General features: G+C 35.4%; 1 protein-coding gene across 1 annotated transcript; it reads right to left on the bottom strand.

Moving 5' to 3' along the window:
• Window positions 1–16,290: 16,290 nt before the first annotated feature.
• LOC113276122 (F-box/kelch-repeat protein At3g06240-like) lies at window positions 16,291–17,544 on the bottom strand. Its single transcript, XM_026525707.1, has one exon. The coding sequence runs from the start codon at window positions 17,542–17,544 to the stop codon at window positions 16,291–16,293; it is 1,254 nt and encodes a 417-aa protein (XP_026381492.1).
• Window positions 17,545–21,890: the final 4,346 nt, after the last annotated feature.

The following is a 21,890-nucleotide window of genomic DNA, read 5'->3' as shown; positions in this document are numbered from 1 at the left end:
AGTTCTTAGGATCTAAGGGTTCACTAGTTCATGATTTTTCACTTTGGTGAAAGAAACCTTTAGTCTCACTTGTGAGAAACTAAAGATGAAAGCTCTCTATACTATTATGATTTATGCAATCCATAGTATGACCCTGGGATCAACACACTACTGTGTGAAGGAGAGAACGTTGAAATGGCTAGTATGACTTCAACATGCACGATCTGTCTGTCTGTTCAGTCAGTTCGGGTCGTGAGATTGGGTTGTTGATTTACCAAGATCTATCTGTGGTTTTCACGTTTTATTGAGTTTTCATTCATGTGGGGGATTGTTGGAAAAACGATTAATAAAAATACTTTTTAAATATTTTAATTTAGTGTTTCTTTTGTGAATGAAAACTTATTAGTCCCACATAGTGGAGTTTCCGCTCTTTAGTTGTTTTTAAGAGACTATATAAGATTTTTAGTCCCACGTAGTGGAGTAGCTTTTCTTAACTTGAATTTGTCAATTATATAAACAAATTCACTTCTTTTGTAAAAGCATGGAAAAAAAGGGGTTGCTCTATATTCTAGAGGGACCCCTATATGGTAAACATGGGAAACGGGTTTCTCTCTATTTTAGAGGGACCCCCAAGGGGATTCTCTATATTTTAGAGAGACCCCCAAGGGAAAATATTTTGTATTGCTTTCTTTAGCATTCGCGATTTTCCTTAATTTTTTTTCGGAGTTGTCAAGCTCAAGTTGAGCATGTACTACATATGCTAGTAGTAGTTGTATTAGGGTGTTTTATCCTGGAGATATCCGTCCTGTGAGGGCTATAGCATCACTCTTGAGTGTAGCCGGGCGCTAATGTCTTAAAGACAGCGTGTTGAACACGCGACTCACTCTGTTTTCCAAAGTTTTATCCTGTTGTTGTAGCGGAGATTTGGGGAGCTTGTTCATTTCGTCAAAGCAATCACTTCCACTATAAAGGTGCTAAGTATCAATAACTTTTTGCTTATTTGATTTTTCTTTGATTTTGATTATTGCACCCAACAACTTTAAGACATTAGCAATTTGTAATAATCGAAAATGGTTAAAGGGGTTGCTCTATATTCTAGAGGGACCCCTATATGGTAAAGGGGTTGCTTTATATTCTAGAGGGACCCCTAAGGGAAAACATGGGAAACGGGTTTCTCTCTATTTTAGAGGGACCCCCAAGGGGATTCTCTATATTTTAGAGAGACCTCCAAGGGAAAATATTTTGTATTGCTTTCTTTAGCATTCGCGATTTTCCTTAATTTTTTTCGGAGTTGTCAAGCTCAAGTTGAGCATCTACTACATATGCTAGTAGTAGTTGTATTAGGGTGTTTTATCCTGGAGATATCCGTCCTGTGATGGCTATAGCATCACTCTTGAGTGTAGCCGGGCGCTAATGTCTTAAAGACAGTGTGTTGAACACGCGACTCACTCTGTTTTCCAAAGTTTTATCATGTTGCTGTTGCGGAGATTTGGGGAGCTTGTTCATTTCATCAAAGCAATCACTTCCACTATAAAGGAGCTAAGTATCAATAAATTTTGCTTATTTGATTTTTCTTTGTTTTTGATTATTGCACCCAACAACCTTAAGACATTAGCAATTTGTAATAATCGAAAATGGTTGGTTTTGTGAACCATCGATGTTAATTGTGGAGTGAAAAACAAAAATGATTTTTTGGTCAGCTGTAGAGTTTCCAGTATATCTCTTAACCTAGAAGGAATTTCGGAGAGCCATTTTGACCGAATGTAGTATACATCCTGATAGTTACCCACGTAAAATTTAGAATTTTTGGAGTTGTAAAAATATTTTTTTAATATTTTACAAAACAGAGAAACGTTTCTGAAAAATTCTGATGAGCAGAAATTTGTTATTGACAAAATTATTATTTATGGGGTAACCATGAATTTTTTGAAATGGTGATTCAAACGAAATTTGTAAATCTAGATGTTATCTTCAAAATTCATATTTTAGTTTCTGATTCGGAATTGTGGTTTGTGTATAAAGGAGAGTTCCATCTACAAGGGACATGACTAATAGGCGCATGTGGCTGAAAAGTGTAGACACTTCCAAAGACGGCAAAGGTGAGAACGTCAAATGCAACGCAATTCATAGCTCTCGTAAGAAAGGTATGTTTTGCATATATAAATCTAGCATTACTTTAATTAAGGGAGATTGTTAATTATCAAATAAGCAAAAAGTTATTGATACTTAGCTCCTTTACTAGTTCTTAGGATCTAAGGGTTCACTAGTTCATGATTTTTCACTTTGGTGAAAGAAACCTTTAGTCTCACTTGTGAGAAACTAAAGATGAAAGCTCTCTATACTATTATGATTTATACAATCCATAGTATGACCCTGGGATCAACACACTACTGTGTGAAGGAGAGAACGTTGAAATGGCTAGTATGTCTTCAACATGCACGATCTGTCTGTTCAGTCAGTTCGGGTCGTGAGATTGGGTTGTTGATTTACCAAGATCTATCTGTGGTTTTCACGTTTTATTGAGTTTTCATTCATGTGGGGGATTGTTGGAAAAACGATTAATAAAAATACTTTTTAAATATTTTAATTTAGTGTTTCTTTTGTGAATGAAAACTTATTAGTCCCACATAGTGGAGTTTCCGCTCTTTAGTTGTTTTTAAGAGACTATATAAGATTTTTAGTCCCACGTAGTGGAGTAGCTTTTTCTTAACTTGAATTTGTCAATTATATAAACAAATTCACTTCTTTTGTAAAAGCATGGAAAAAAAGGGGTTGCTCTATATTCTAGAGGGACCCCTATATGGTAAACATGGGAAACGGGTTTCTCTCTATTTTAGAGGGACCCCCAAGGGGATTCTCTATATTTTAGAGAGACCCCCAAGGGAAAATATTTTGTATTGCTTTCTTTAGCATTCGCGATTTTCCTTAATTTTTTTTCGGAGTTGTCAAGCTCAAGTTGAGCATGTACTACATATGCTAGTAGTAGTTGTATTAGGGTGTTTTATCCTGGAGATATCCGTCCTGTGAGGGCTATAGCATCACTCTTGAGTGTAGCCGGGCGCTAATGTCTTAAAGACAGCGTGTTGAACACGCGACTCACTCTGTTTTCCAAAGTTGTATCCTGTTGCTGTTGCGGAGATTTGGGGAGCTTGTTCATTTCGTCAAAGCAATCACTTCCACTATAAAGGAGCTAAGTATCAATAACTTTTTGCTTATTTGATTTTTCTTTGTTTTTGATTATTGCACCCAACAACCTTAAGACATTAGCAATTTGTAATAATCGAAAATGGTTGGTTTTGTGAACCATGGATGTTAATTGTGGAGTGAAAAACAAAAATGATTTTTTGGTCAGCTGTAGAGTTTCCAGTATATCTCTTAACCTAGAAGGAATTTTGGAGAGCCATTTTGAACGAATGTAGTATACATCCTGATAGTTACCCTCGTAAAATTTTAGAATTTTTGGAGTTGTGAGAATATTTTTTTGATATTTTACAAAACAGAGAAACGTTTCTGAAAAATTCTGACGAGCAGAAATTTGTTATTGACAAAATTATTATTTATGGGGTAACCATGAGTTTTTTGAAATTGTGATTCAAACGAAGTTTGTAAATCTAGATGTTATATTCAAAATTCATATTTTAGTTTCTGATTCGGAATTGTGGTTTGTGTATAAAGGAGAGTTCCATCTACAAGGGACATGGCTAATAGGCGCATGTGGCTAAAAAGTGTAGACACTTCCAAAGACGGCAAAGGTGCGAACGTCAAATGCATCACAATGCATAGCTCTCGTAAGAAAGGTATGTTTTGCATATATAAATCTAGCATTACTTTAATTAAGGGAGATTGTTATGTTTGTAAAATTCTTAGTCATATGACATTAAAGTGTAGACAACATAAAACCTTAATAAGCATAAAGATAATGCTAATTTAGTTGAAACAAACTAGAATGAGTTTAGTGGCATGATAACCTATGTGAGAGACTCGAGTGGACTCTGGAGCCACTAAGCATGTTTGTAAAAACAAAGACCTGTTCCCCGCTTATCTGAGAATAAGGGATGTTGGGAAACTCTGTATGAGTAACTCATTAGCGACAGAGGTTACATAAAAGGAAAAGGTCGAGCAGAAGCTCATATCTTTAATATTCTCACATTGAATGAAGTTTTCATGTTCCGGGCATATGCAAGAATCTTGTATCTTTTTATGTTGTAGATGGTAAAAGATTGAAGATCTTAAGTGAATTTAGAAAAATTGTTGTAACTAAGGGGAGTGATTTTTTAGGCAACGGTTATAAGACTTAGGGTCTTTATAAGCTTAAAGGAAAATCCGATCAAATGAACATAATTGATTCTTGTGCTTTCTTTTGTGTGACTTTGACATGTAAATTATAAGTCAATGCATAAACTGGATAGCATAGGCTACGTACCCAAATTTAATTTGGATATTGAACACAAAAGTTAAATTCGCGTAGAATCAAAATATGAAAGAAAACCTTTTAGAAAAATGTTCATAGAAATTCTAAACCCTTATAATTAATTCACTCGGACCTAGTTGACAGGAAACCGGTTCAAACTAGAGGTGGTAAGAAATGGTTTATTACTTTTATAGACGACTATACTAGGTATTGTCATATATATTTGCTTAGAGGTAAGGATGATGCCTTAGAAGCCTTTAAGATGTATAAAATTGAAGTTGAAAACCAAATGAATACTACCATTAAAACCATTAGGTCTGACCATGGTGGTGAGTACATAACTCCTATATAAGATTTCTGTGTAGAACATGGCATAATACACGAGGTTACCCCTCCTTATTCACCTCAGTGGAATGGTGTAGCTGAACGTAAGAACCGCACCCTTAAGGAGATGATGAATGCCATGTTAATTACTTCAGGATTACCTTCGAACTTGTGGGGTAAGCTGTCCTCTCAGCCTACTATATGCTGAGCAGAGTACCTTTTAAAGGATCAGATAAAACTCCATACGAATTGTGGAAAGGTAGACAACCTTCTTTTGCATACTTCAAAGTGTGGGGGTGTTTGGCTAAGGTTCAGATCCCTAAACCTAAAGCAACCAAGATATGACCCAAAACTGTTGATTGTGTCTTCATAGGGTATCCCGAGCATACACCTGCATATAGATTTATGGTTGTGAGTTCTGATATTTCTGAAATTGGTGTGAATACTATTATGGAGTCTAGGGATGTCGTGTTTCTTAAAAATGTTTTTCCTTTAAAATCTGACTCTCGTAAGAGAGTGTTGATCCCTTAGATGTCCCTTCAACCAGTCAGACTTTACCTTTAGAGGAAGATGAAGTAGAATTTGATCCTATGAGAAGTAAAAGGGCTAGAACCAAAACCTCCTTTGGACCTGACTTCATAACACTAGCAGAGTCTGATCCCTTAGACTTCATAACCACTGACTCACGTTTTTTGAGTCAGATTCAGATGAGTCGGGTGATTTCACTCAAATCCATACTACTCAGATGAGTCAGGAGTAAACAAACATGGTGTAAGTAATTTCATTGAACACATTAGATAGCGAGTTTGTAACACCCTAGTCAGTCAGTCTTCGTCAATTTCAGATCCCATTTCGGCTCTAAGCTGTATCGAAATCTGAGAATATCACTGCTCTATCCAAATCAATACCTTAATTTTCTTTCCTTTTATCTCCCAAATCAAAACCCTAGGTAACCAGTAAGTACCAAGACATAGATTAAGGTAGTGATGGATTCAAGATGGAGTAATGGTTTTGTTGTGCGGGATTCCGGTGAAATATCGAACAACACAAAGATGACCTCAACATCATTATGATATTTCCTCTCAAAATCAATCTTTCCGGTTGGTCAGACCTTTTTTCCCAGATGGTGCGCAACAACAACTTTTCAGAGTCGTATGTTCGTATACAGGAAGGAATCCACATAGAAAGAGGATGATTGTTTAAAAGTTGTCCATAAATTCTAATTGCTCATGTTTTTTTATAATTTCAATCTTTTTTTTATTTTTTCTTAATGTCAGACAGTGTGCCAGAACATCTTTTGGATCTTGGCTTTCATTTCCTGCTTCTTTTTGATAAGCGGTATTACTTGGATAAGGTTTAACGCCCACTGCAACAACGTAAAATGGGATTGCATTTGATTGATCTCATCAACTGGGATGAGTTAGGCCGTCTTGCTGGACCCGGCAAATGGAGATGAAGAAGTGAGACAAAATCAGTTCCTGAATTCGATAGACGTCGTTCCGATAACGGAGAAATTGTTTCCTTTCCAGACGGGAATTATGTACAAATAGGGAATTTATCATCTTGTTAAGAAGCGCACACTATGGGAGTTGAATTGCTTGAAGTGGGTGAGCTTGTTGAAAATCCTTGGAGATTAATAATTTTTTTGTATCCTCCTAAATCGTGATATTGTTTCTACGGCTTATTCGATATCTATTGAATTTTAGTCCAACAATTTAGGTTTTGATTTTATTAAACAATGTGTTAGATTCCTGCAATGTTATGCAGTTTGTGGATATGTTCCTTGCCGAATTTTCTTTATCTTGAGCATTAGGTGGAAACATGATTTCTTGTCATGCCCAGCGGGGTTATATGCAGCTAAACTGGCTCGGTGTTCACTGTGTTGTGCTATATTTTAAGATCCTTACCATGCATTTTCAGTTACTAAAGCGTGTGTGCACTTCAGTAGCATTATTAGATAAAGTAATTGTTGTAGTCTCTGATAAAGTAATTATGTTCAACTACACATAATTTAGGCTTTAGGGAAATGTTAGAATGTTACAACTTAGTGTTGACCAATTTATGTTTCCTATAAGATCATTTTTGTAGTTTTAGTTCTAGGTTTTCATGTACTGTTTAAATTTATGATTATTTCACTTCTAGTTCAGAATATTTTGTTTGTAAAATTATGAAATAAATTGCTTTGTTTATACACTGTTGATATCTTCATGTATGCATCAGGATGAAATGTGTTTTCTATACCTGGCTAAATACAAATAAAGCCATTTAATATATCCAAGCAGTGTCTCCCAACTGAACGGTTTCTTGTTATTGAACTTTTTTTTGACCAAAATGTTAGAATAATTTTCGTATTTTCTCAAAATTAGTAGGTAACAAAAAGAGTGCCAAGAAATCTCAATTTTGGCAACGATATTTTGGAAAGTTTCATCGCAAGCTGGTTGTCATCCATAGACCTCTATGATCACGCTATGCAGGTTGTCATCCATAGGCAGTTCACATTTAATTAAGCTTTCAACGCACTATTCAACCCGATAACAATGAGAGGAGGGAAATTAATATTGATTCAGTATATCAAGAACAAATCTGCACCAGGACTGATGGACCTGGCTCTGCGTCTCCAATCCAGGTGTTAATTTGCCATTCTCTTTGCATTGTCGTCTGGTAGAACATGTGTCTGTACCAGATGCCAATGAAGAAGTGAGAAGTAGAGTTGCAGGATGATAAAGAAATGTCATCATGGACCTAGATAAGAACCACTGCTGATGGAAGATGGCTAGCTTTTGTTATTTTCAGAGGGAAAGAAAATTTTCACAGGGTGCCCATAAAAGTAATAATACTTTGTAAAGTTTTAACACTTTCAAATCAAGTGTATTTTGTGAGTCTAATAACATTAAAGAAGGATCGAGTTTGCAGAGCTTGCAATAATCATAAATGAGTAACTTATCATGATATTGTTTATACTCGCATAATTAAAATGGGCCTAACACTACTCACATGAAGTTGTTTTTTCTCATACCACTACCACATACCATACACACATCTATCGGCGACAACACAAATTATTTGATTTGAAATTGAATCGGCATTGGGGCATTTATAGTAGGAGACTAGCTACTGTCAAATTGTGTTTTTGTTTTCCCCCTAAAGTAACAGGTGGATGCAGTTAAATGGACTATGATGTGCTCTGGACCATAAGGCGCCTTTATAAATCCGTAGACTTTATAGTAATTCTAGGAACTTACGAGGGCAATCTAAGTCATTTCACAAGGAAGAATATATATAGTTGTAAAACCCTAGTAAATCCATCTTCAATTTCAGATCCCATTTCGGCTCTCTCACTTTTCGATTCAAATTTCTCTTTTCTATTTTTATTCCACCAAATCAAAATCCTAATTCTCATTTCTTGTTTTCCCCTCAAAATCAAAATCCTAAGTAATCAGTAAACAGAAGATAGTGATGAATTTTTCAATATGGACTATTGGTTTTGTTGTATGGGAATGAAGAATAATGTCATGAAAACCTTAGCACCATGGTGATATTTCCTCTCAAAACTAAGTGATGCATCCATGATGGGATCCAACCCCATTGCCTTGAGAATCCCACAACATTGGGTGTCGATGATGATCTTCCAGCAACAAAAAATCTACTGGATCGTGCTGATCAGTATGGATATTAGCCTGGAAATCCATCAGTTCTACTTGCTTCACCTTGGAACAATTTAATAAATTAGAATTATTATTCGTTGTTTTTCTTTGAGCAGGATTTAGATGATCTTTAAGCCTTGGTGGTGGATCTAACAAATTGAGATGAAGAAGTGTGTGAAGATGCCGATTCAAGATCAGTTCCTGTATTCAGTAGACGTGATCTGGATATGACAGAAATTTTGTCATTTTCAGAGATACTGTTTCATTTCTAAACCCTGACTCTCAGAATGTCCATTTATGGTGATCTTAATTAGTAATGTAAGCAATATTAATATCACTTCCCATCAGAATTAATCAACAACTTTGCTTGTGCATAGATGGATGGGATTGGGTCTTCACTGAATTGTTGAGTTCAATCTTTTATCTACCAGAGATATATGCATAAACCACAAATATTGACTGAATTACTGGGTTTGTCTGAATTTCCCAAGTCTTGGTGATAACCGTACTTTCAGTCGCTAATAGAGATAAGCCCCTCGCCATCATTCAACCTTTAATTTCACAAGTGAAACTCCAGTTCTCTACAACCCGTACAGAATCTCATTTCCTTTATTAATTCAGCTTCAAATAATTCTAATACAACCGAAGAATAGTGATTTGGAAAAGCAGGGAATGAAATGAATAAAATAAAACCTTTGCTTCAATCCCGAAATAGAATTACATTTACAATTACATCCTGTTATGGTCTCAATCAAAACAAGTTTTTGTAGCTTTTGGTGTCTGTCCGACCGTTTGGCAAATGTAACCAGGATAATCAGAATTGTGATAGACCTCCTTGGTATCTTCGGAATTCAACTGGTGCATGCGTATCTCAGGAATACGTCTTTGCAATGTGGTAGTAAAGATAGTTTTATAAAAATTTCACTTCAGCCTCGAATTTACTTACGGTTCCCAGTCTAGCCATGTTGCATATGATCTTGGGATGCTCATGCACTGGATGTCAATTATAAGAGGGATCCAAACAACAGGAAAATGCAAGCTCATTTTGACACAAAAATTTGTACTATGATTTATCAGGAAACTTCGCCGACTTAATATGCATTTTTAAAAAAACTTCACTGCCTTAATATGATCTTCCGGTAGTCACTCCGCATTCTTGCATCGAACGGCGACACTGACCAGGGGACCACGGGAAATGTCTAGGGGAAGAATAACAATGGTTCAGGTATATACCAATCACACATGTAATTACCCGTAAATAGGAGGATGTGCCGGATAGTCTCTTCCTCCCATTGGGCTCAATCTGGTGGGCTTGATTTCATGTTGCCAACTTGCCATCCAGATTTGATTTAAGGCCCAGAAAAAATATTATTCATATTCGCAGAACCGAAGTATGTATTAGAAACCGTGACACCCATGATTATTCCAAATTATAGAAAGAGAGTATTAAGAGATAATTACCCTTAATATATTTACTTGTAAAAGGAAAAAAAATTGGATTTTCCATCTGCTCTGATAAGAGTCTATATAACTCTGTTACGCATCCTATTTTTTCAGGGATATAATTGGTATGCAAACTTGAATATATAACACATCTAAAAATTGTGCCTTCGAATTTAACAAATTTTATCTCGTTGTAAAGATTTTAAAGAGCTATACAAAATGAGTACAAACAACAATATCAAATTTGAATTTCTTACAAAAAAAAATCATAGGTGATTTTCATTTTAAGGGAGAAATTTCGAAAACTAGATACACTACCCTTATGCAACAGCCATCATAAAGGACGCATAACACATTATGCAGACACCACGAAAGATGCATAACAAATTATGCAACCATATTTTGCAGATACCACGAAAGATGCATAACAAATTATGCAACCATATTTTGGATTATGCATCCACTAACTAGGTTATGCAACCACTAAAACGATGTATACGCCTAAAAAGTAACATTCTAAATGATGCATGACATATTATGCGGTGACAACAAAAGAGTATAACACATTGTGCAACCATATCTTGGTTCATGCATACACTAATTTAATTATGCACCATTAAAAACATGTATAAATCTAAAAATTAACATTTTTACAAAAAATAAATGATTAACAAACTATGCGTTCATTTTTTCGATTGCGTAACAGGTTATGCAGTAATTTTTATAGCTGCATAATAAGTTATGCAACTATTTTTCTTTTGTAGATTTAAGTGTTAACTAGCATTAATGAATCATGCGGCCATCTTTTCTGATGCATAATAGCTTATGCATCTACATCTACTTTCTCGGGTGCATAACAAGTAATGCACTCATTTTCCTATTTCAGTGCTATAAAAAAAGTGGCTGCATAACATTATCTCACTCACTTGGGTCTTCCGCTTGGTGATAAGTATAATACCAAAATCAGGTGGGACATCATAATTGAGCGGTTTGAAGCAAGATTAGGTTCTTGGAGGTTGATTTATCTGACGAAAGGTGGTAAATTAATCATGATCCGGGTGGTTTTATGTGCTTTTCCAATCTACTTATTCTCATTATTTTTAGCACCTAAAGCAGTCATTTATAAGCTAGACAGAATTCTTAAAAAATTCTTGTGGAATGATAATGATAACTCATCTCATTCCTATCATTTGATTAAATGGGAGAATGTTGGTAAGGATAAAGATAAAGGGAAACTTGGGATTAAAAATCTTCACCTCTTAAACAAGTCTTTCCTTATGAAATGGTTGTGGAGATTTGGTGAAGAACAAGATGCTTTATGGAGACGTCTGATTGCAGAAAACTATGGCACAGACTCGCTAGGATGGACTTCAAAAATTCCAAAAACTCCTTATGGCTGCAACATATGGCGAGGTATTTGTAACTTCTTACTTCACTTTTTTTCTAACTGCAAACTCGAGGTCTTTAATGGTTTGTCAACTCGCTTTTGGGAAGACATATGGGCTGCTAATTCTTCTTTGAAAGACCTCTTTCAAGCTCTATTTTATGTTTGTAATAATAAGGATGTTGCAGTGTCAAATATGAGAGTTCTAACCAATGGGAAATGGGAATGGAACCTTAACATATCAAGGAGGGTTCATGATAATGTTATAGAAGAGATATCGAGGCTTCTCCCCATTCTTGATCAGTTTTGCGAAGTAAGAGAAGACTACAACGATGGAAGACTATGGAAGAACAAAGACAAGCTTGAAAAGTTTTTAGTTAAAAGCTGTTACCAGTGGTTATCTTCAGGTGAAACACATAACAGGCTTTCCTCTCCATCTAATCGTTTATGGTCAACCTTATGGCCAACAAAAGTTAGTTTCTTTTTGTGGACTGATATCCAAGAGAAGGCATTAACACAAGATAATCTTATGAGATGAGGTTGGTCGTGAGATAATAGATGTTACTTATGTTTCAAGGAGGAAGAAACAAACTACCATCTTCTAGTACATTGTGACTTCAGTTGGCACATTTGGAATCATTTCATTAGTGAGTTTAGGATGAAATGGGTAACTCCTCAAAAGATATGTAGTTTAATCAACTCTTGGAGCAAAATGGGTAGAGGAAGAACATCTCTAGTTTGGAAAGTTCTTCCAGCAACAATAATTTGGGTTATTTGGGGGAATGAAATTTGAGAGCTTTTCAAAACACAAGCTCAACTGAAGCTCAAGTTATATCCAGTATCGAAGTGTTCTTAGGCCTATGATTGAGTCACAAAGAGTTGTTCAATGGTGTATCTCTTGAAAACTTCATAAGCAGACGTGGGAGGGTTGTTCTTGATCAACATTGATTAGGGTTATTTGATCTTTTTTGTAACTTTTTTAGTTCGCTATTTTTGTTGCTAGTTGGTTGGTTTTCCGGGTCCTCTCTGGATCTTTCCTTGGTCGTTTGTAAGCAGGGGAATCTCTCCCTCGTTTTCACCTTATTAATACATCGTTCTCATTTTACCATTCAAAAATAAATAAAAAAGTGATGATAAAAACCAATGACGGCCCCGGGTTCGAGTCCCCAATGACGTAATACCGTTTCGGATGAGTTTCTAAAAAAACACTAGTAAGTCCGTCTTCAATTTCAGATCCCATTTCGACTCTCATCACCATACATGTCATTCCCGATGAAATCTGCAGCTCCATCTATGTTCAATTTCCCCTAAGTCCGAATTCCCTATTTCTCTTTTTTTTTTCTCCCCCAAATCAAAACCCCAATTATCATTTCTTATTTTCCCTTTAAATCAAAATCCAAGTAATGGGTTCTTCGAGATGGAGTGTTGATGATTTTGTAACTGCATGGGATTCTTATGGAGTGAAGAATAACACAAAGACAATCTCAGCAGCATGATGATATTTCATCTCAAAACTAAGTGCTTTATTACGCCATTGCCATGAGAATCCTACAACATAAATTGTGGATGATAATACCACAGCAGCGGAGGATCTACTGTTTCGTGCTGGTCAGTATGAATATTACTTATTAGCTTGCATATCAATTAGTCTTACTTGCTTCACCTGAAACAATTTAATAAATTAGAATTTTTATTCGTTTTTTTTGGTTGTGCAGGATTTAGTTTCCAATAATCTCATCAATTGAGCTTTACCTTTCCATTATGAGATAATTCGAGTTTGGTTATGAGATTTTGGAGTAAATGGAATAAGTCAAATTGAGGAAATCAAAGGTAGCAATAGTTTGGATATTCAATGGCGATCCGGGTAATTGAGATTCAACGCAATTATGAGACTCTCACTGCAATGATTCTGGAGCATGTTAGCTCTCTATTTTCCTTTCACCGTACTCAAGATTTTTAGGTTCATATTTACGTTTGCAGGTTTCAAAAGAAAAACACCTGATAACACATGGAGACCATTAGATATGGAACATAAATTTATTCAAGAGGAACATTATGCTCCTAAATCGTGCTCCTGGGAAATAGGTTTGCTCTACTTCTTCTTATCCTCGTTGTTTCTAAGGTTTTTTGTCAATCTATTGATTTAGTTTATAATTTTATTGAACAACAAAATATGTTGTATTCCCACAATGTTCTGTAGTGTGTGGATCTGTTCCCTGCCAGGCTTCTTTTAACTTGAATATTAGGTGGGAACATGGTTTATTGTCATACCTAGCTTTATAAGTAGGGAACAGGGGTTCTTTGCAGCTAAACAGGCTTGCAATTCACTGTGTTGTGCTAGTGTAAATGCATACCAATTTGTTATTTACTTACTTTATTGTATCAGATGGGGCTCTCTGGTGATAATTCTCTTAATTCAGAGGTGCTATGATTTAGATTGGTTTCAAATTTCGGGCTCGCTATAACCCAACTGACATGGATACATCAATACTTTTTTAAATAAATCAAAAATCAGTTAAGTCGGCCACCTTCTTTTGCTAGTAATTTTTAGAGCAAATCCTTACAGAACATGGTACAGGGAGCTTGAGGTTTAGTACGTATGCATAGAATTTTGTCCGTTTGAACATGGTAAGTAACTATCCTACATTTAATAAGAAAATATACTTCTCAAACCTTGACTAACGCTATGGAAGATCAAGCCAAAACCATCTGTTCAGGTTTCAATATTCAGCAGGAAATAAAAAAGAAGTGACTAGAACTATCTTGAATGATTTTGTGGGCATAAATGATTTCATTTTGTTGGCATAAATGATTTTGTGGGCATAAATGATCTTTGGCAACTTTGGCCACATTGGATACGACATAGAACACTAACACCGAGTGTATTAATATCCAATTCCCACATGCACATCTGACTTTAGAATTCTGTAGCAAACTGTACGTCTAAGATTTTGGATTAATTTAAACTCATTAGCTGAACAATCATCATCAAAACTTTAGTGACTTTAGTCGATGAAGTATTCATCATTTTGTCTTTGTTAGCTGGATCTGATAACAATGAATGAAGTAACTAATATATCTTAACAATCTGCAGGCAAAAAAGGTTATATCTCTCTCCAAACATTGTCCTCACTTAGAGTTTGCAGAAGAAAACATAGAGAACGTTACTTGGGTACTGGGACTGCATAAAGAAAGATCACCAACGATTCAGCGCTTCTTTTTTGATTATTTAGCGGATTCCTGGCATAACCAATGGTGTTGGCAAGTAACTTATGTTGACTTTACATTCTCTGAAGGCTGAACCAACCTTTTCTTTTGAAGAAAACGATTTTTTTCCTACTTCATAACATGTTTTAATGCATTTCTTGTTTCACAGGTCCCATTTTTTTGGCGGAAATAGGTATGCTGTTGACGCATATGCCATATTATGCACATGGAAGTGGATCTAGTAAAATTCGAAGATCATATGCTGAATAAATACTGGGGATGTCTTGGTAAAGAGTCTTGAGACATAAGTATATCTAAGAGACTATTCTTATAATGGTATAGTTCCCCCATATGTGGCTAAGAGCAAATGCTGCTCTTTTCGATTTTTCTTTTCCTAGTCCAGTATGCCAAGCATGGCCATATTGCTTGAAAGTCACTTGATATGTGGCCATTGGATGTTCTTGCATAATGCAAATTTCGTTTACGCTTTCTGGGATCCCACTAGTCGGATAGAGAAGCTAGTAGCTATTAAACTTTACAAAGTCTAAAAGATTGATTCAAGTTTCAAGATCGATATAGGATTCGGGTAAAACCATGATCCAAATTTCAGGGTGTTATAGAAGATATCACTAGGAAAACACAAATAACTAAATGAAGAATGAAGAATAAAAGCTTGGTCACTTTTGTGGAGGAGGGTGAGCACCATGGTGTTGCAGCTTCTTCCGAACAGGCAAAAAAGGTTTTCCACAAATGTCGAACAGAGGTTAGAAACCAAAGAACTGACCCGGTCTCTTGGTGAATTTACCAAGCAAGGCCTCCCCGTTATCCTTTTCCAAAAGTCAGTAAAGGGGTTGAATTGGTTTTGTTGACAGCTGACTTATTTCAAGACGGGCGCCCAGTTGCAGTTACCACCCTGCGGACAACGAATTCTTTGCATTATTTTCATCGATTTATTTTTCCAGTTTGCTAACTTTTTATTTCTAGCCTACCCCAACTTGTTTGGGACTAAAAGCTTGGCCTACCCCAAGTTGTTGGGGACTAATTGTTGTTCAAGTTTTCAATCACTTTACTTCTTCTGGAGTTTAGTATGTGTGTTGCCGTGTTGGTGTCAGTCAAGTATACTTTAGGTGGTTAACACTGCAGCTTAATTAGTTCTTGTGACCTTATGAACCCTTTTCAATCATACGAGATGATTTTCAATTTTTACCCTATAGCTTTTGGGCAAGCACACAACAGCATAACACAGACCAACTGAACATATAAAGAGAGATGATGTCCATACTCATTAGACTACAAGGACCATCTTTCAAAGAATAAATTGCATCACTAGAGCACATATGGTTGGGTATAACAACTAATGGTGTAGAATGGATAATTTCACTAGCTAATCTAATAGATTGTTGTCAACATGATAAATGTTAAATTTTTGATGTTTTGATGATCATGATGGAGACATATGAGCATGATTTAGTGTTGCTCATATAGAGCTCCTAGGTTTGGAACAAGACTAACAATCAAAACTCACTATATCCACTCTAGTTTTTTCTAGACATTTTCTCTTCTTATCACTAACTATCTAGTTCACACTTACAGGACTTGGTACAACCGACTTCACCAGATTTTTCTTCCAAGTTCTATTACTTATTTACAACTTCGTAAACTATATAATTTTACCACAAGAACAAACTACATTCACACTAAGCAAAACTAGTCTAGATTACAAATTATACTTTCCAACAATAAATATATCGAAACAAATATTTTTACCAAAAAGGTTAATGAAATAAGTGTTTTTTTTTTTAGTAAAATATTCTTCTTAACTCTAAAGAAATTTATCAAACCTCTAAACTTTCATTCCAACATAGCAAAACCTAGAAAATAAATCCGTATGCCTGTGATCATAACCGGGCAAAGACATTTTCTTCTCCAAGTAATTTCAAGGAAATGTAGCTGTTGACGTGTATTGTGGCTTTACCAAAACCAGGCAAAGGCAAGCCCAGATCTCCTAGTTCATTTGAATCTGAGGTTTTCGGGTCAAAGCGAATGATGACATTTTTCGTTTCTGCTTGGTTCCACTTTTCTCTATATAAGAATAATATATCCCCATTTTTAGCTGTGGTTAAGGGTCGGTATCTTACTATCCCTTCCAGTGTCACTGTTGGCCCTTTCCTCCAAATCCACGGGGAGTGCTCGTCTTTACCGGACTCTTTGCTCCATATCCATGGGGAGTGCCTGTCTTTACCACCTTGTTCTTTCACGTCAGAATCATGTATATTCTTTCCCAATAACCATATTATCGAACTATCATATGTGGTTGCCTGGAAAAAACATAATTGTCCTGTCAAAACCCCCAATTTATAATTTCCCCAGGAAGGCGAAGCAGGTGGTACAGAAAGCATGTATAATTTCTCATCCGTTAAATCAAAGACTGATATTAAGGGACCTGCACTACACTCATCAATCCAGAAAAGTGCTCCGTCGACAAGGATACCTTGGGTAGATGACCTATGTAATAGCTCAGTTGTGATTTCTCCTCTATATCTCCACCCCCTGCCGTCCCCAATTGTGTATACGTCTACTTTTCCTGAATATATTTTATTTCCTGAATAGCTGATTCGAACAACCTTATACTCGTTACTTGATGAAAGGTAACCAAATCCGTATAACATAAAGGCATATCCATGATCTTTATAGTCCTTGTTAGTCGGGACGAGGCTAGGAAGTTCTAAACATTCTCGGGTGATCGGATTACAGATGTAGACATGACCACATAGAAACTTGTCAATTTTTGTTGCTAAACAAACCAAACCGTTACATGAACCAACAATCACGATATCCTGTCCTCCTACGTCCTCGAAATAACCAAGGCGGCCAAGGTTGAATAACTCTTTTGTAGGTTTCTGGCTAATTTGTTCATCATTCTCAAAATCATACTCGACATAGCACAGAGATGATTTATTTACAACAAGAAAACTAATAAGCTGGTTTATATTCAAGCACAATGGAAGCTTAAGGTGATATTTAATAAATTCGGGGCTAGAAATTAGATTACACCACAGTTTGCACACACACTTACAAGTAGAGATGGATTTCACTGGCAATTTGAGGATTACCTTTTCTTGAATCTCTTCGGGAAGGCTTGATATCGACATTGCTGCTGCTGTGTTAGGGTTTGTGTTTACTCTTTGTATACGAATAATTTCTTCTCTTTTTTTTTGGCCGTATTATACCCATATATGATATATGTTGTTAAATTATTCTATAAATAGTTGTAGACTCCTATATATTCTGAAATCGACCGACCTTAATGATTTAGGTTCCACATTAAGATATTCCCATATATGTTGTTAAATTATTCTATAAATAGTTGTCGACCCCTATATATTCTGACATGGACCGATCTTAATGGTTTACGTTCCACATTAAGCTATTTCGAAAATGCAGCCTAGCAAGTGGTACTATTGACCAAAGTAGCATTAAAGAGTTGGAATTGCATTTTAGCTTTGATCTATCGTATTTTTTTGAAACGAAGATGGTGACAATGGAGATGTTGCTGGTGTTGGTTGCGTTCGTTATGGTGGCGACGAAGATGAAGATGATGGTGGCGACGGAGATGAAAATGGTGGTGAGCTCGTTAGTTTTTCTCTGGATGAGAAATAAAAAAGATAAGAAGAAGTCTCTACTTTCAATAAGGTATAAAGGTTGGGGTAAATTTGGAAGTCCCTAATTTTTTGATGGGCCCCTGATGGGCTTATAGATAAAGATGGACAAAATTATTATGTGATAATGATATTTGTATAGACCATCAAAAATAGAGACAAAAATTCAATTACCACTATTTAAATAGAGTAATAACAACTGAAATGGCTTTCATTATGTTTTGTAAAATAACACCCGCCCGGTATCTAATTAAACAAATTTGGAGTGAGGGTACACGTAGTCCAGCTAATAAAACCTACCTACTGCAACCCCCTAATGTGTTGGGAGAAAATATCATGATGCTGGGATGCGTCTTGAATCAGAGATTTCAAGTCTCCATCGCATTCCCACACAAAACCAAACCATTTTTCAATTCAAGACCTGGTTGGGTATTCTTTTTCCCGACGATTAAAAACAAAGAACCACTCAACAATTGAAAGTAAAAACAATGAAGAACACTTGAATGGAATATTATTGAAGCAGAAAATCGATGGCATACCTTTAATTCCTTCTATTTCACCAAAAAAGGATGGGTTACGAGTGTCGAGCAACGAGGATGTGCATATTAGAGCATTGCTCGGTCGAACTTACAAGTGTTTCTATTTCAAGTTGATTGTCAAACTTAGTTATCAAAACTATATTGTGATTTCTACTCTACGTTTAGTCAAGTCTCGGACTAGGATAGAAGTGTTTAGTTGATTATCAGATATCACTGTATTCTAGCATTTGAAGGCGAAGATCAACGCTTTGGAAAACTTCAACAAAAAAGATAAGTGAAGACTGAATCACCTTTTTTTTTTATTGGATGCAAGAAAAGAATTAATTGGATATTAGAACTTGTTACAAAATGTATGTCAGCATGAAATGCTTAGACAATAAATTTTGGTGGATATTGTATCCAGTTTCTACTGATATGAAATTGATAGATTGTTTAGCCAGCTTATCTACTGGTTTATTTAATTTCCTACTAATAAAATTACAAGTCCATAATGGATGCTTGCTTAAAAAACCAGTAACATCAAGAATTAGATCTTGTGATTCCCATCTGACTTTTTTTAAAGTCTTTTATTTTTATTTTTATTTTTTTGCATCAATCTCAAAACAGACTTGTTGAAGTTTGAGTCCCTCTGCCCATCGTATAGCTTGCAGCAGACTTTCCACTTCTGCCTGCTCCGTTAGGTATCCAGAGTCGTAGATGCAACATCCTCGCATCTGAGCCACATATTTATCAAATTTTCACCTTTCTATGTTTGAGGCATTGTCGCATCAATAAATTAGACAGTACATGCATAACAGAAGTTTCGAGTCAAATATTTCTTGAATTAAGTTCTAAAAATATGACTAAGCTTAGGATCATTTGTTCATACTAGATGAATTCGGTTTAGAAAGATTTATTTTTTACAACCTATATTATGATTCAAAATTAAATTATTTGAAAATAACATGGAATAGTTTATGTGTTGTTGATGTTATTCGGGAATGTTTCAAATGAATTATTAGAGAGATATAGAAATATCATTAATCTGGATATATGAAAGCATGCATACCAGTTGTAAACACCTGCAAGCACGTCAACACAATTATACCGGTCAAGAGACAATTTAAATGACTCAATTAGTAAAATTTTAACGCTTTTATTATAATTAATACCGATCAAAAAAAATTATAATAATTAATAAAAATAGTTTTATGATGGAATTAGTATCACTAGATAGATATCGAAATGTTATGTAAAATGGATTATTAGAAGGCGTCAATCGGACATCACACAAATAAGATATGAGACTCCGAAGATAAAATCATCTTTAATCAAACTAGACTCGACTTTTGACCTTGCAATGACCAATGACTCGAGTTGACTATGTATTTACCATTGACTTTACAACACTTGGCAGTTGACCAGATCTTTAAATTTAATTGGAACTTATGGTCAGTAAAAAGGTTGCCCTTAGCAGTATTGTAGGTATTAAATTATAAATACCTACTTAGAATTTAAATTCGATACTTATTTGGATGAAGAGTTATCTCTTCATTTTTCTAACCAGTTTCACCTAGGAGCAGGAGGTGTTGGTTAAGTAACAGAACAGAGAGACTTGGTGCGTGCAAGAGAAAGAGATTATAAGAATATGAGTTGTTAGGACATGAAATAAGACGAACTAGAATTAAAGATAGAACTTAGAGATAAAATGAGAAGGAGAATAAGATGATAACGGTAAGATGGTTTTGTAAAGGAGAAATTAGTAGAGCTACAAAACCTAGATATACAGGGAGGTTTGAGTTTATCACCTATTAGAAAAATGAGTTAGAGGGAAAAGAAAGAACAAGTGTTCTTGTTATTCATGATAGAAATAATGATGATATATGGTGATGAAGGAACATATTCAAATATCATGGTAATCGTTATTTTTTTTCTATTTTTTTTTTTTGTCGGTAAAGGTTAAGAATAAATTAAAGACCTACAAGGAGTAGGAAAACAAGTTCAAGAGCTACAAATTGACAACCCAACAATGGCAAGAGGAACAAGCTCCCGACAAAACCCAAAACCCCCGAAAAACACAGGCACAACAGCTATATTAAGAACCAATTGGTGATGATTGAATCAAGATTAATACCCTTTCATAACTTCATCATTTCGGACCAAACAGTAAGTTAGAATCTTCACCTGCTTAATGACCTAAGTCACATTAAAGTTAATGTTTTCGAAAACTAAAACATTCTTGAACTTCCTAATGGTCCAGCAAATGGCAGCAGGTTAAAAAGGATAAAGCTTCTTTCCGATGGTATTATTCTACATCTTCAACTTTTAATTATCGAGTCTATGCAGTCCGGTAAAACCAAAAGAAGACCAACTCCTCCCAGAAAATGATTCCAAGCTTGGCTAGAAATCTCACTGTGAAAGAGAATATGCGAGACCGATTCTCCCACGAAACAACACAAGAGACAGCCGTTAACGAGAATCTTACGCCTCTGGTACAGAATATCCATAGTAATTAGCCTTTTGTGAAACACCAACCATAGAAAAAAATCAACTTTGTGTGGCCATAGCCTAGACCATACACTTAAGCAAGGTCGTCGCTGGCTATATGCCAGCTAGGCAACGGCCTCGGACCCCCAATTAATGGGGCCCAAATTGTGTATTCTGTTATTGTATGGTACATTGAAAAAACATGTGAGCTAGCAGTGATTACGAAATCCATCGAAAATTTAATAAAAGTTCTTTTCTTTTAACTGTACATTAAAACAAAAAATTGAATTTTGATTCATCATTTTAACTTCTCTTTTATAAGATTGGGTTTCCTTCCGTCGATCAATTTTTCTGCTTCTAAAATTTTGATTTAACAATTCGTTAGTTGTTGCATATAGAGAGCGCTCATTATATATGTTGCAATTTTGGGGAACAATTGATTTCATGTATTGCCAAATGCCTGTTCCTTTCAAGTTGTTCAAGCTATATCTTCAGTCACTTGTAAATTTAAACAATTTTAAGAGTTCACATAAAATTTTTGATTCTTATATGATATTGATCAGTTGCCCTCTTTTAATGATGATATTCTACCGACTTCTGTATCAACCTTAAAAGTTATACTAATTCTTAAGCATGGTATAGGTTCCTATATTAACGGGAAGGACTTATAAAAAAATTTATATACTATTGAAACCCCCAAAACAACTGAAGTGTCGAATCTCTTAAAAGATATATAAGGCTGCTATCCCAATGCGTTCATATCATACTGAATTTTATTGACAATTAAAGTAACAGTTTCCGCAGCTGAATGAAGTTTTTATAAGTTGAAGTTAA

The sequence above is a fragment of the Papaver somniferum genome, chromosome 1, assembly GCF_003573695.1.
Source record: "Papaver somniferum cultivar HN1 chromosome 1, ASM357369v1, whole genome shotgun sequence".
NCBI classification, from domain to species: domain Eukaryota; kingdom Viridiplantae; phylum Streptophyta; class Magnoliopsida; order Ranunculales; family Papaveraceae; genus Papaver; species Papaver somniferum.
This window is presented reverse-complemented; position numbering and strand designations above follow the sequence as displayed.

Excerpts from the sequence above, each read along its gene's own strand:
- LOC113276122 (XM_026525707.1), bottom strand. The coding sequence starts at position 17,544 with ATGTCGATATCAAGCCTTCCCGAAGAGATTCAAGAAAAGGTAATCCTC.